At 37.6% G+C, this 15223-nt stretch overlaps 1 protein-coding gene across 1 annotated transcript in view; it reads right to left on the bottom strand.

Annotated features, from left to right (window-relative positions):
- LOC117501384 (collagen alpha-1(XIV) chain-like) overlaps positions 1-14995 on the bottom strand; it is a 212155-nt gene extending 197160 nt beyond the window's left edge. Inside the window, exons 1-3 of the mRNA XM_034160248.1 lie at positions 14881-14995; positions 11769-11877; positions 307-423 (exon numbers count right to left, since the gene is read on the bottom strand). Of these exons, the coding sequence (XP_034016139.1) occupies positions 307-423; positions 11769-11850 (199 nt within the window). The 5' untranslated portion in view covers positions 11851-11877; positions 14881-14995. The remainder of the gene's footprint in view (positions 1-306; positions 424-11768; positions 11878-14880) is intronic.
- Positions 14996-15223: the final 228 nt, after the last annotated feature.

Genomic DNA, 15223 nt, shown 5'->3' with positions numbered 1-15223 from the left:
TCTACACCTTACCACGTCCCATCAGGAAGTATGTCAGCAAGTGAACAGTTAAAAATAAAACAGGAAGAAACCTCAAGCAGACCAGACTCAGTGGAGCAGCCATCAGCTCCTTGGTTTTTCATGGAATGTGTATTTGAACATAAGGAATGATAACACACCTAATGAAACTGTTTCAAAATAAGCCATGGAACAGGTGCTCGAGGGCACCTTAGTGATTCGAGGGTGTGCCACATGTTTTTTTTAAATTGTTGTCACCTTTCCCACACATATTAAGGACCTTTATCTCACATTGCTGCTGGATCTCACCTGGTTTCGTGGTGTAAATAACTTTGTAGCCTTCAAAGTCTCCTTTTGGTTCTTTCCACGACACGTGCAGCTTAGTGGGACTCAAAACTTTTGCACGAAACTTTCGTGGTGATGAAACTGCAGAAGGAAACAAGAAAGGGCACAAACTTATGAGGTGCCACAAAAAATAAAAGCATTCTAAAAATGTGTCTGAGGAAGGAAGTCACAGTGTCTGTCATGCAACGACCAGTTTGTTACACTAGGGGAAGAAAAATAACATTAGTGCGTATTAGTGGCTGATTAGCACCAAAACAACAGAAGGGAGTTCAGTCTGACTCAGAAAAGGATTTAAAACAGATTCAGGTTTGGTTCACACCTGTACCATATTTTCTGGAGTATAAATTGCACCTTTTTTCTGGATTATAAACTCTTTGATTTGGAATTTTTGTGTATTATTATAGTGTATTTTTATGGAACTAAATTGGAATTATAGTTTATTTTGTTTTGTGCATTAATTCCTGGGAAAGCTTGATATAACTATTCATTATAATTATAATAAGAATTATTATTATTACTAGTACAGTGCCTGTAGTTATTCCTATATAAAATTGGGAGCTTAAGTAGATTTCTCACGGATGGTCGTATGAGGCTGTGTTTGAAGGTGGGATGTACAAAGAAGTGGACTTATATTATTATTTGAATATAGTATTTCATATTGTTTTAAAAATCAGTTTTATTATCAATTATATGAAAATAAAAGGATTCCTATTAAACAGGTTATTGGAAAAAATCTGACAAAACCTCCTGAATACAGTTTATTTAAACTTGAACTCACAGCAAATATAAGATTTAATTCAGCTCATGTACTGACTGAAACATTGTACAAATTGTGGGAAAATATACATTTTATTCAGCTTATGTACTTACGGTAACATCCAAATTGTGGGAAATTTGTTGGTGTTAACAAAAACCAATTTTTAGCTAATGTCTCCTCAGTGTTGTCAAGTTAATCTCGGCTATAAGGAACACGGACATCATGTGTTTCACAGTAAAAGTATTTGCTAGGATGCTGGCATTAAATGTTTTATTGTGAAATGGTGTGAGCAACATGAACAATCTGATGTTTAACTTTGCTACCAGTAACATCAGCAAGTCACGCCATCTTGGCAGTACGAATGTTACAATGTTAATCCAAATAAAGGTTTCAAAATAAAGGTTTTGAAAATTAATTCCCAAAATTTTCATAATAAAGGATGCACATCATCGTGCCACACGCAAGCCACATCCAAAAGCTAAGGCCGATATGACAAATAGCCAGAGAGATATGCGAGCCACATACTGACACTCACACAGATGCTTCTTGCTTTGTAGATAGATTTTAATATTAATAAAAATGAATGCGTGATTTTTTAAAATATATATCTATATATTTTGGTGTATAAATCACACTGGATTATAAATCCCAGGGCCTCCCAAACTAGTAAAAAATAAGAAAAAAAGAAAAAGTGAATTATACTAAATATGATACTTTTTTGTTGGCAGAATCACAGGATGTTGACCTGCTGAGTGTCCTTTAGGTCAAAAAGTTGAAAATTTTAATTTTGTTATTTCAGAAAAGTTGGCCGGCTGAAATTTCCTATGACTAAAATGATGTTATGGAGAAGATAAAAGCTGTAGAATTGTTCAGGTTCAGACTTTGGATTGAAGGACGTGTTTGTGTACTTTTTGATTCCTTGTGTATTAATAACACCACGTTTTGTCAAACTGCAGCTTATTAACACATGTTGTGAAACGTGTCAGAAATGTCTAAATCCAGCATCGCAGCTCAGGTGGAGGTGTGCAGCCTCCTGGTTTTGCTTGTGAGAGGCTGATTATCTGCTATGATGGAACTGAAAGTCAGACTGAACTCCCTCCAGAGTTTTTGGCGTCATACAGGAAAGTCACTCCATCTGTGGTTTTTAACAGTTTGGATGGAAGAAATAAAGGAGTAATTGCGCCTCATCCAAGCCGGAGGACACACATCACAGAGACGAGCTGGCACAGATGTCACATTAAAAAAGTCCCATTCTCCTCCTCTTCCTCGTCCTCATCTTCCTCTCTTGTGCTGATCGCCGTGGGAACGCCACAGGTCTTCTCCTTCGCGCATCGTCGGCCTCAAAGCCGCCTCTGATCAGAATCAGACACCTGGACGCGTTTCGTTTTTCTGTTCTTTCCGCGTCTCTTTCAAATCATCTTCGGGGAGGAGGACGAGAAAAAAGAGAGAATGTAACTTTCTCTTCCAGAGAAGGAACAAAGGGCACCAAAAAGTCAAAGCACTGGAATCGAAATCAACTATTCCGCTCCTGAAGACAGCAGGAGTGTTTACACCTACGACACAAACCAAAAATCCAAAAACACTTTACAGCGGCCTCAAGCTGCTCAAGTCTGTCAGACCAGAGAGAAAAACCAACAAATGTACACAGCCCACATCTTTAAAAAACTATCTCATTATTAATTTAACACTGTTAACTTTTGATTAAACAATGTTGATAATTTTTTTTAAATTTTTAACACCGTATCATACACAAACTGCGAATGTCTACTAGTACGGCATCCATTGTTATATAAAATACCCAGTGTCACGGTTCATGCATAATTTTAACCCTCGACCATATTTTTGAGCTTGAAATTTGCCAACTGTCTCCTTTACAGCTTCAGCGCCACAACATCCCTATTTATTTCGCAATATTCACGACAATTTCTCATTGGATGCCATATAAAGTGGCGTAAAACAGTACAGTGTCCAGGTCACGGTGGCAGCAGACCAAGCAGCTCATCCCCCACACTTCCCTATCCTCAGCCAAGTCCTGCACCTCTTTCCAGGGGATCCCAGGCCGTTCCCAAGCCAGCTGAGAAATATATTCCCTCCAGTGTGCCTTTTGGTATTCCTCAGGGCCTCCTCCCAGTTAGACGTGCCTGGAAGACCTCCCGAGGGAGAAAACCCGATATCTTCACTGGCTCCGTCCATATGGGTTTTTGGAACCAAATGACCAAAAATTTATCCTGCTATGGTTTATTCCGTGCATATTTCCATATTCCATGCAAACATTTATAGATTTCCAAATTTTTTGAAATAACACCCCTCCCTAGTATTGGTGAGCAGACTATACCTCCGGGGTATAATCCAGCCTGGGCTATTTTATACCCCGCGGTTATATTTTGGGCTACACCCTGCAGTATTATCTAGTCTATTCCTAGTTCCAAGCCCTAGAAAAAGGCTCGTCCACCTGGACATCAGCATATTTATGCACCTGGATTGATCTGGAACAAGGCAGTAAAGAGACTAGAGTAGAGCTGTTGTCCTCGATGCAGATCTGGAAGGATTAACCCGGAAAATAAAGCTCCACGTACACAACAATCTTAGCTTTTAAATCCACAGAACCAATGTTGTTCCACAAAAACAGTTACTAACACTGGAATAAGGCCGTTGTAGAGCACTGCGTGCCAAATAAAACTTTTTTATTCTCCAGTCAAACCAGCACAACACCACATCATGTTCACCAGAAAGACAAATCCCACATAATGCACATAAATCTCAGAACATGGATGCAAATCCCCAATCTTATTCATATTCCAAAAAAAAAACAAAAAAAAAAAACAGTCAGGATACAGAAAACAAGCAAGAAACCCACAAACACGTCTGTGTGTTTGTGCGCTCGTTACGAGGTGTACATCTGCTGCTGTAGACGTGGTTACAGACCCACACTGTGACTGTCAGCAGGCCGTTATCACCTGCACATAAATGTTCACGTTCATAAAGAAACGTAGAAGATCATCCCGAGTTTGCAGAGATTCAACAGGCAAAGATTTAAAGATCTTACTAACCTCAGGGCGGCGCGTGGCGTCTAGCTCTCTGCCTCAGAAGCAAAAAGACGGGTTCTGGTCTGCAGAGTGCGGCTCAAGTCCCAAATACATCACAACTTTGACTTTGAAATGTACCGTTTGCTTGTGTGCGGCCTTATTGGTGTGAGAACTGTGAACCAGGGATGGATACAGGGGGATGCACCACCTCCCACCTCCCACCTCCACCAAAATCTTATCTGTGCCACAATTTCTTACTCATTATTGTCCGCTGGAAGAAAAAAAAAAAAGATGAACATGTCTCACTGTGTTCAACAATATGAAATAATTTCTGTTTGTTTTGAGTTAGATGATTGATCATTGTAATTAGTGAAACACATAATGATATTTCTCATGCTTGCAGAGTTGGATTTTCAAGTGAGACCTATTGTTGCACAGTAAAATCACCAATGTTAAATTAACACTGTCAGTGCTAATTTAACACTGCTGATTTTACTGTGTATACTTAAGGTTCATGGTATGTGCTGAAAAATATTCAGATTAAAGGTGTACCGTACTGCTTTTTTAAAGATTTAAGTCATATAAACAAATTTCTTTGGCAAACTATAATTTTATTTCTTAGCCTTTAAATAAGGGATTCATATATGACATTGCCAATATGATCAAAATTCATGCTGTCTGGGAAAACGTTATAATTTATTCCCCTGAAGGGACATAAATCAAGTAAACCATAGCGATATCATAGTTCACTTGGAGGCTTCCCTGGACTTGCGTGAGTGATGCTGGCAAGCATATGGCAACAACCAATCAGAATAGAGAAAGGCAGGGGGACGTTAGTTGGCTGCTCGCTCGAACACAATAAACCAAGATGGAGGAAAATATTCCAAAACAGCTTATTTCTATGTAAATCTAATATGCTTCTTAAACATTTTCTAAGAGTCAGCAAGAAATAACCACTTCTAAATCTAAGAACATTGTTTTTGAAACCATACAACACCTCTGAAGTGATTTACAAGACCTCTTACTGATGTTAGTGTGCACGCCCCATGTACGTGCATCATGCAAGATGGAAGGTTATTCCAAACATGCATCCGCACAGGCAAAAAAAAAGCTTCAATTTGTGTCCTCATTTCCCAAACGCTTATTGAGTGTTGTTAGAAGGAAGGGTGATGTAACACAGTGGTAAACATACCACTGTCCCAGGTTTTTTTTTTTTAAACATGTTGCAGGCATCCATTTCAAAATGAGCAAAATGTTACAACCGTCCCCCACCCCACCCCTCGACATTTTAATGCTTGGATTTCGATAGAAACTAAATTTTGTTAGTTTTGTGAAATTTGAAAGGCAGCACAGCTTTAAAATAATGTTCCTGACTTTTTAGAAATTGTTCTTGTTTGATAAGAAAAATGTGCCTGTTTGTTGACTTAAGGCAATGTTACTAGTTGCAAAAATTAACAATATCACATTGTATATTATTGTCTTGTACAGAGTAATAGGATCCTTGGTTCAAACCCCAGCCAGACCACAAAATCACTAAGGGCCCTTGGGCAAGGTCCTTAATCCCCCAGTTGTTCCAAGTGTGCAATTAAGAACCTTATATGGCAACACCTTGATATTGGTGTATGTGAGTGGGTGGGTGAATGTGAGGCATCAATGGAAAGCACTTTGAACTTCTGATTCAGATAGATAAGTGCTATAGAAATGCAATCCAGTGAAAGATATGGTTTACAATAACAAGAAATATTTTACTTTGCAAATTGTACTTTTTTTATGGTAATAATATTCAGACAGAATGCAGCAGCTCATCTGCTCTGTGGGTCTGCATCCAAATTCATATATATATATATATATATATATATATATATATATATATATATATATATATATATATATATATACCCACACACACATATACAGTATATTTACAATGACAATATTACGTTGTCATTTCATCAGAACTCCCCCCCCCACCACCAAAAATTTCTGGATCCACCCCTGCTATGAACATTATTCTCTGCTTCACTCCTCTTATGCCTCACCGTCAGTATCTGCTGGACACGTTTTACTTTTATAGTAGATCTGAATTTGGATGCAGACCCACAGAGCAGATGAGCTGCTGCATTCTGTCTGAAACATTCCTGCAGTCTGTCAAAAACCTAAATAATCTTCATCGAGACATTGTTTCTTCTTCATTACAGTCCTGGAAATATCTTGTTGATATGTCCACCTGGATGACTGTGGACTCACATTAACGTCATCATCCTGGAAGACAGCCCAATTAATGATTTTACACGACTCAACTAAAAATACTTGAGTGAGCAGGATTTTCCTTCCACAGGTTTTCAGCCACACAAGAACAATAGAAAACACAGGAAACCAAACAAAGTGTTCAAGTAGATACTTTTCTTCATGAAACCTGGAGGTTTATTTTTTAATTTCAGAGCCACACACACACACACACACACACACACACACACACACACACACACACACACACACACACACACACACACACACACACACACACATTGGAAGGTCAAACATCTTCTCTGTGACATCCGTGAGCAGCGTCAGGATGCTGAGCAAATGCAAAATCTTTCAGCCACAGAGATGGAAATTTAACTCTCATCTATTTTTTTATGGAAAAATGTGCAAAGAGGTGATGAGTCGCCGTCACACGTGCTGCGAGCCGAGCTCTAAATCTGACACACAGCCAAACAGGACGACCAACAAAATGAAAAATCTAAGTCCATTTGACACCTTCTGAAAAAGATGCTTCAAACTCATTTTATGTTACTACTGTTTTTAATTTCTGTGTTTCTATTTTATTTTTTCACTGTAAAGCACTTTGTGATTTTAACTCAAAGTGGGCGATACCGGGAATTTTGGTATTGATCCGATACCAAGTAAATACAGGCCCAGTATCACTGATATCAATACTGATACCAATACTTTCTTATATTTAAGCTTCATAGATGCAAAGAATCCAAAAGACCTAGGATAGAATTTCGCCAAACATTGTATGTGACAACAAAATACTTTATTATCACAATCAATATTTTTGTTTAAAAAAATATCACTCAACACAAAACAAAATCTCCTGAGGTAGAGGGCTGACAAACCCTCTTACAGAGAGTAGACTTTGATTAATCAGCGTGCACAGCAGTCAGTGCGTGCGGGAGAAAAAAAAAAAGCTTGAGTATCGATCTTTTTACACGAAGATCATTCAATATCAATACCAGCGTTGGTATCGATATCATCGATATTAGGATCGATCCGCCCACCTCTAATTTTAACTTGAAATACAAATAAACTTTACTTACTTACTTCGAAGCTCTTGCAGATTAAAACAAAATTGTTTATAAAGGTGTGAGTTGATATTTTGAGGAAACGTTTTATCTCTTGTTGAGTAAAGGCTGAGGGACGGATTAAAAAACAAAAACAAATCACTCGGCGCAAAAGAGCAACGTAAACTAGGGTAGAGTTGCAAACAAGCACCTGTAGAGCATGCAGAGAATGTTTACCTCGCAGAGGTCAATATGAGAACTAGAGTCCGCAGTCGCAATGAGACGTGTCCCGGCAAGGAGGCGCGGTCGCCATTTTGGATTAGGGCAAATCAGTGGGCAGCGCGCATAGACACAAGGAACAGGTGGAATATGCCGGAAAGCTGCGCATGTTGGCAAAGCCACAAATAGAGGAAGAAGGGAGACAACATTTCCTTCCATAAGTTAAGTAATCTTGGTTATTCTTGTTACTTTGTCTGTGACGTTTGGTCGATAAACTGGTGTACACTGCCTGCCATGCCTGTGTAATGGAGAAATCCACTGGTCCGAGGACACGGACCATTAACTCTTCACTCATGTCTCATTGATATTTTCCCCTGATAGACCGATGTCTATTTAAAATACTTGTCGTTAGTGATTAAAATTGTTCGACAAGCCCTATGATTTTTTTTCCAATTTTGCGCCTTAAATAACTGAGCCGCTGCTCGCAGATTATAATGACCCGTGCTGTGCCACTCAGTCACACCCACACCACAGACTTAAAGAATGAAGCTCGGTAAACAAAGGAGAATTGTGTAAAAGTATGCAGTGTCCATGTGCAATAACGAACTTATTATTGGATTTTTACTGTAACAATCTGAGCATTTATAAACCATCTGGAATTGAATTTTATTCAAAGCTAAATTAATTGAGGATACAAAAATGTATTTACCATGTGAAACAAATTAATGTGGCCTGTGTGCAAAGTTTGGATTGTGTGTATGTGTAACCAACTGATTATTGGATTTTTACTGTAATTAAATGATTGCAACTGGAGCAGATTGGATAAACGTACACTTTGAACAGTAATATTTCGGAATGTGTGGGCATCAGGGTAAGTTTTATACTTTACTTACATAATATAATGTGAATTAATAATTCATTTTACTGTTTCCATATCCAGGTAAGAATGGTATTTTAACACGTATTTTGCGAGCTTTTTTCTGTGTGTTCACTTGTGTATTTACGTCTGCACTGAAAATGCATGCACTGAAAAAAGAGAATGTTTGAACCAACTTAAAAAAGTGTTACAATTTGTAAAAACCTGAATGAATTAAGTGGTTTGAATTTAAGTTTAAAAGTTAAATCAACTCTAACTTACAAACTCGTTTCAACTTAAGTTTGAAAGTTAAATCAACTCTAACTTACAAATGTAAGTTCAAACAACTTAATTCATTCAGGTTTTTTTACAAATTGTAACACTTTTTTAAGTTGGTTTAAACATTCTCTTTTTTCAGTGTGTGAAAAAATGCATCCGTGGTTCTCAAGACCAGGCACCTAGGTGGCTCTGTCTCTTCTTCTTTCTTCCTCCTTTTTCTCTTTCTCTTTGCTCTTTTTCTCTCTTTTTTAATATTTAGGAGTACTTTAGTATACACTAGTAGAGTTCCATCTTAGATTTGTAATATATAATAAAAGATATACCTTACTGAAATTTCATGTCGCATCCGGGCACTTTGTCAATATTTTGCCCGGTTAGGAGGTGTCATCATGTTGCCCTCCATGAAGGGACATTCGTCTTAAGTAGGCAGCATGGGGACTGCAAACTCTTCGTAGTTTTCATATTGGCCTCAGTGGTCTACCCTTAACACAGCGCCTCCTGGTGGTAACTATGGCAGCCATGTCAGGTGTAAATGGGTTAAAAGTTGTTTTGTTGCAGTTAGCAGTGAAATTACTACAGTAGAGTTGAACTCTTAAATACTCTTCTCCCGTAGATTTTACAGTCTGAACAGAAAACAACATCATTAAAAACCTTTGCCACGCCTTCTCAGCACTAACACGTTACTGCACAGCTTCAGCAAATCCTAAGAGTAGCTGTTTAATGTTGATGATGAATTCACAATAAAAGATTTATTTCCACAGGCTAAAAATGGGTGGGTCAGGAGTTTTAGCGGCACCAGGCGGCAACACTCTAGGTCATATTTTGACCTCAACCAGGAAGTGCAGTTCCTTGACTGGCCACTTGAGGCTGGTTCCAAAACAGAGCACATTCACATAGAAGCCCATTTTAAAAAAGTCTGACTTTAGAACCAAAATAAACATGTTTAATTCTGTACAAAAAATGTTTTTAGGCTCTATAGATACAGAGCCTTACAGTTGTCCTCCATGACAACTGTTCAGGGGGCAAATTCTTTTCTAACCTCTTAGTTTAAGATGTTTTAATTAACAAAAGTCTGTGTATAATAGTGGGTGTGGCTGCTTTGAGTGACAGCAACTGTGTTCATCGACTCCTCCTCTCTTGTCACATCAAGCCGCATTATTCCAGGAGTTTGCGGTGAAACATCCTAACGGATCATCTGAGATGTCCCTGTTGCAATATTCATGTTGAGTGAAACTCTCGTCATAAGTAATACTGTATGCTAACGGTGTTAGCACTTTTAGCCACTGTTGGTAGGTCCACTTAATGCACGATCATTGAGGAAATATGTGGCGGATAACTTTGACTGTCCACATCAAAATAAACCGTTTTGAGAACCACCGCACAGTCCACAAAAATATGAATTAATAAACACCCAAACTAAGGTTAGCTGTTAGCTTGAGCTTCAGACTTGGGAGAGGGGGTGTGTTCAGCCTTTTTCTGTCACACATGCAGCCACCCATGCTCCGCCCCTTTATGCATTAATGAGTTCATTGTGAAACAGTGGGGGCGGGGCTCTCAACATGGCGACGCCCAGAAAAGGGGGTTATTTTGACTTTTCCGCGACTCTGTAAAAAACCAACGGGTGACGTCACACAGGCTCTGTCCAGTATATATACAGTGTATGAGCGGCACAGAGACTTTCATAGGGGCTGCTACATGCTAAGTGTAGTGCTAATCATCTTACGTCGCATAAATACAAGATTAAATTATTGAATGAAATTTAAACATAGTAGCAGCCTGAGTTTATTTAACTACCCTTATAACTAACTACCCCTATAAATAACTAACCCTAACCTTCCGCAACATCAAGCCATCACTTTTATATCTGAAGAAATGTGGTTCAAAGGTCAAAGGTTAGTCAAGAGATGCCCAAAACAGTGGCAGTGATGATGATTAAAAAAAGACTCAACAGGTTCAACGAGATGTGAAATAAATGAAAAACTGGAACGAGCTCTCAGAGTGTGAAACAGCGGCGCCCTGCTGCACGTCTGACAGCGAGTCACGTAAAACGATTCTTTGTGATTCTGCGACATCATAACATTTGTTTCTGTGCAACATTGAATGAATCCAACGTTGAACCACTTTATCCTTGGCGAACACACACTTCCACTATGTTTAAAGCACACTGGTTACAACCCGACACATTAATGACCCTGAGTTTGACCTTTCCAGATCACCCAAGGTCAAAGGTTATGCGACAAATACAAAGGTGATATACGACTTCATGTTAGTGTTTAATCATAATCATAGTTGAATGTCAAACAGTTCCTTGAACCAGCTGTTTAATTATCCCTGATACATAAACACGGAGTCAGAAGTTTGACCTTGACCTGTGACCTTGATCCTCAGTCGTCCCATCGTATTTAATACCAAACATGATGGACCAATTCGAGGATCAAGGTCACAGGTCAAGGTCAAAACTGGATAAATTCGCACAATTTATTTTGTTCACACGTGCAGACACACAGAACTGAAAACAACACTGCTGCACATGCACTACCGTGCATGTGGCGGGTGGAAGAACGTGGATTAATTTTTCCTCACGTACAGCAAAATGACCCAGAAAAACTTTCCAAACAGGAAACAGATGTTCTGAGTTCTCGAGCTGTAAAGTTTATCACCGTCACACGTTTTGTTTTTAAAATGGAAATTTGGGTCTTTGGTTAATTTTACCTTAAAACGTCAAAAAGGAAACTTCACAAACACATCTGAAGCAGTTTACACTGAAACATCTTGAGTGTAAATGGGACCAAAACTGGCTTACTTCAAACCAAACAGAAAAATTAAAAAACAAAATCCTAACATTTGAGATGCTGGAATAAATTAATTCTTGATGAATGAGCTAAAAGTTTGGCCCAGGCGGGCAGGAAGTGGCTGGAGGCCATTTGGCCCCGGCACTGTTCACACAGGGACCAACAGAGGGACCGACAGAGGGACTGACAGAGACTGACACAGGGACTTACCTTGAGCCGGTGTCGGCTGAGGAAACAGCGAGACAAAAACCAGGACCGAAATGAAGAGATTCAGTCTGACAGAGAAGAGCATCCTGACAGACGAGAGGACGGGACACACCTGAGAGGGAGAGAAAGGAGGGAGGAGGGAAAGCAAGGAGGAGAAAGAGGAGGTAGCAAGTCAGGAGGTCAGAGAGGAGAGAGTAAAGCAGAGGGAGGGAGGAGAAGAAGGAGAAATCAGCAAAATTAACAATGAGCAAAAAAATTTGTTTCATGCTTCAAAAAGGATGTGACACAACAAAATATCTTTGTTTTATCATGTAATAAAGATTATTTATTACAAATAGTTTAAATAAATGACTGGTAATTTCAAAATGAACCTTATATTTTTTAATCTAAACTTTCAGAGATATTCAGTGAGTTGGGAAAAATTGGTTTAAAAGTGACAATTCAGTTGTTATGATGACAAAGTGAACAAGCACTTAAGTAAGCTGTTATTTTCTGCTTTATATGTAATATATTTTTTATTTTATGTTTAATGAACATTTTCTCCCCAAAGGTTTCCTTTAATTTTGAGAAAATTTTGCCTGACACTTTGAATTTTGAACAAAATTTTGCATAAATAAGCCTGACACCTTGATTTTCAATTAAAAGTTTGCATAATGATGCCTGTCACCTTGAATTTCAATTAAAATTTTGAATGACACCTTGGATTTTGATTAACATTTTATATATAGAAGCCAGGCACCTAAAATTTTGATTAAAATTTTGATTTTGCATAAAGAAACCTGACACCTTGAATTGTGAATTGAATTTGTTACATAAAGAAGCCTCACACCTTGCATTTTGATGAAAATTTTGCATAAACAGACCTAAGACCTTGAATTTTAATTAAAATTTTGCATAAATAAACTTGACATCTTGAATTTTGATTAAAATTTTGCACAAAGAAGTCTGACGCCTTGAATTTCAATTAAAATTTTGCATAAAGAAACCCAGCACCTCGAATTTCACCAAACATTTTACATCAATAGGCCCAATATGTTGAATTTTGATTAAAATTTTGCATAAAGAAGCTTGACACCTTGTATTTTGATTAAAATTTTGCATAAAGAAGCCTGAAGCCTTGAATTTCAATTAAAAATTTATATCAAGAAACCCAGCACCTCAAATTTCATTAAAAATTTTACATCAATAGGCCCAACATGTTGAATTTTGATTAACATTTTGCATAAAGAAGCTTGACACCTTGAATTTTGATTAAAATTTTGCACAAAGAAGTCTGACGCCTTGAATTTCAATTAAAATTTTGCATAAAGAAACCCAGCACCTCGAATTTCACCGAACATTTTACATCAATAGGCCCAACATGTTGAATTTTGATTAAACTTTTGCATAAAGAAGCTTGACACCTTGCATTTTGATTAAAATTTTGCATAAAGAAGCCTGAAGCCTTGAATTTCAATTAAAAATTTGTATCAAGAAACCCAGCACCTCAAATTTAATTAAAATTTGTATCAAGAAACCCAGCACCTCAAATTTAATTAAAAATGTTACATCAATAGGCCCAACATGTTGAATTTTGATTAAAATTTTGCATAAAGAAGCTTGACACCTTGTATTTCAATTAAAATTTTGCATAAAGAAACCTAACGCCTTGAATTTCATTAAATATTTTGTATGAAGAAGCCCGGCACCTCAAATTTCATTTAAAATTTACATAATAGCCACGACATGTTGAATTTTGATTAAAATTTTGGATAAAGAAGACTGACACCTTGCATTTAAATTCAAATTTTGCATAAATAGCCCTGACACCTTGAATTTTTAATAACTTTTTCCATAAAGAAACTTGACACCTTGAATTTCAGTTACAATTTTTCATAAAGAAACATGATGCCTTGAATTCCAATTAAAATTTTGCATAAAGAAACCTGATGCCTTGAATTTCAATTAAAATTTTGCATAAATAGCCCTGCCACCTTGAATTTTTTATTAACTTTTTCCATAAAGAACCTTGACACCTTGAATTACAGTTAAAATTTTTCATAAAGAAACCTGATGCCTTGAATTTCAATTAAACCTTTGCAAAAAGAAACCTGACGCCTTGAATTTCAATTAAAATTTTGCATAAATAGGCCTGATACTTGCACAACAAACATCATCTGCAAAAACAATCAGATTATTCAAGCTAACACAAGGAAGCAATTAGCTAATTAATAAGGTGCCACGGTGATCTTGGGTTAACATAGTTGAACATAGCAAATCCAAAATATTTATGATGTCAGTCTTCGTTGTTTCGGGTTTAGCTGTGAATGTTGAGTCAACAGTAAACTTACGGAGGCTTGTTCAGTATTCAGCTGCATTCAGCACCCCTGCATCACAGGAAGGCACGCCAACCTGTCCTTCAAGACAGGTTGGCGTGAACAAAAGAAAGCTGTTGTTTTTGAGTTGATTCTCAACCAGCGATGAACTGGTTTAAAGTGGATATTAGCTGTTGGCTGTAGATCCAGACCCAGACGTATCCAGTTCTGTGTGTGGATCCAGTCTGGGTGCAGACCTTTAACCACACACAGGGGTCTCCACTAACCTGAAGCTCAGACTTACATTTATACATTTGGCAGATGCTTTTATCCAAAGTTAGTCAATAGTCATTAGTCATTAGTCAATGATTCGGACAGAAAAAAGGACAAGCTTGAATAAGATCAGCTGACCTCGGGACATGACCTCTTGACCCTTTGGTTAAAGACAACTGAACTGACTGCAAGTGAAAAATAAAAACCAAACCTGAACATCGTTGGAGATGGGAAAAAAATGATTAATTAATTACTTAATTAGTCATCAATAAACTGGTTGGAGGCACATTTGGGTCATAAACAGATGAAATATTTTGTAATATGACTGTTTACTGTTAATTAAAATCAATTATATTAAATTTTTGGCCAATTATCATCAAAAAACACTGTTCACTTATTTTGAATGTACTGGACCAATCCACTTAAAATTAATAAAGGTTAAAGAACATTAATATTTAAATGAAACAGCGCAGGTGAGAAGTAAAAAAAAAACAAAAACAAAACTGAAATAATGTGTTCAGTTTGGGTTTAATTAAAATGAGATTTACCTCCTCAGATTAAATGTTCGCAGCTCCGCCGCCGTCCAGCAGCTCTCCAGATTCCAGATCGACTCTGATCCAGATCCGAGCCCGACTCTGATCCAGATCCACTCCGTACACCTCCTCCTTTGAACAACCAATAAACAAGTCAGCCACCCTGATAACGATACATCCGTCTGCGCATTTCAAAATAAAATACATGCTCGTTTTATAACTTTCAAAAATCTATTCTTTCCACATTTCAAGTCTGAGCTCTGATGGTGAAAGAGTTAAATCTTATCTCTTTAACAGAAATAAAAAATAAATAAAAATGTAGCTTTTTGACCTTGTTACAAGCAATCTTTCTATTTGA

The sequence above is a fragment of the Thalassophryne amazonica genome, chromosome 20, assembly GCF_902500255.1.
Source record: "Thalassophryne amazonica chromosome 20, fThaAma1.1, whole genome shotgun sequence".
Lineage (NCBI taxonomy): Eukaryota > Metazoa > Chordata > Actinopteri > Batrachoidiformes > Batrachoididae > Thalassophryne > Thalassophryne amazonica.
The sequence above is the reverse complement of the archived record's forward strand: the minus strand, read 5'-3'. Positions and strand labels throughout refer to the sequence as shown.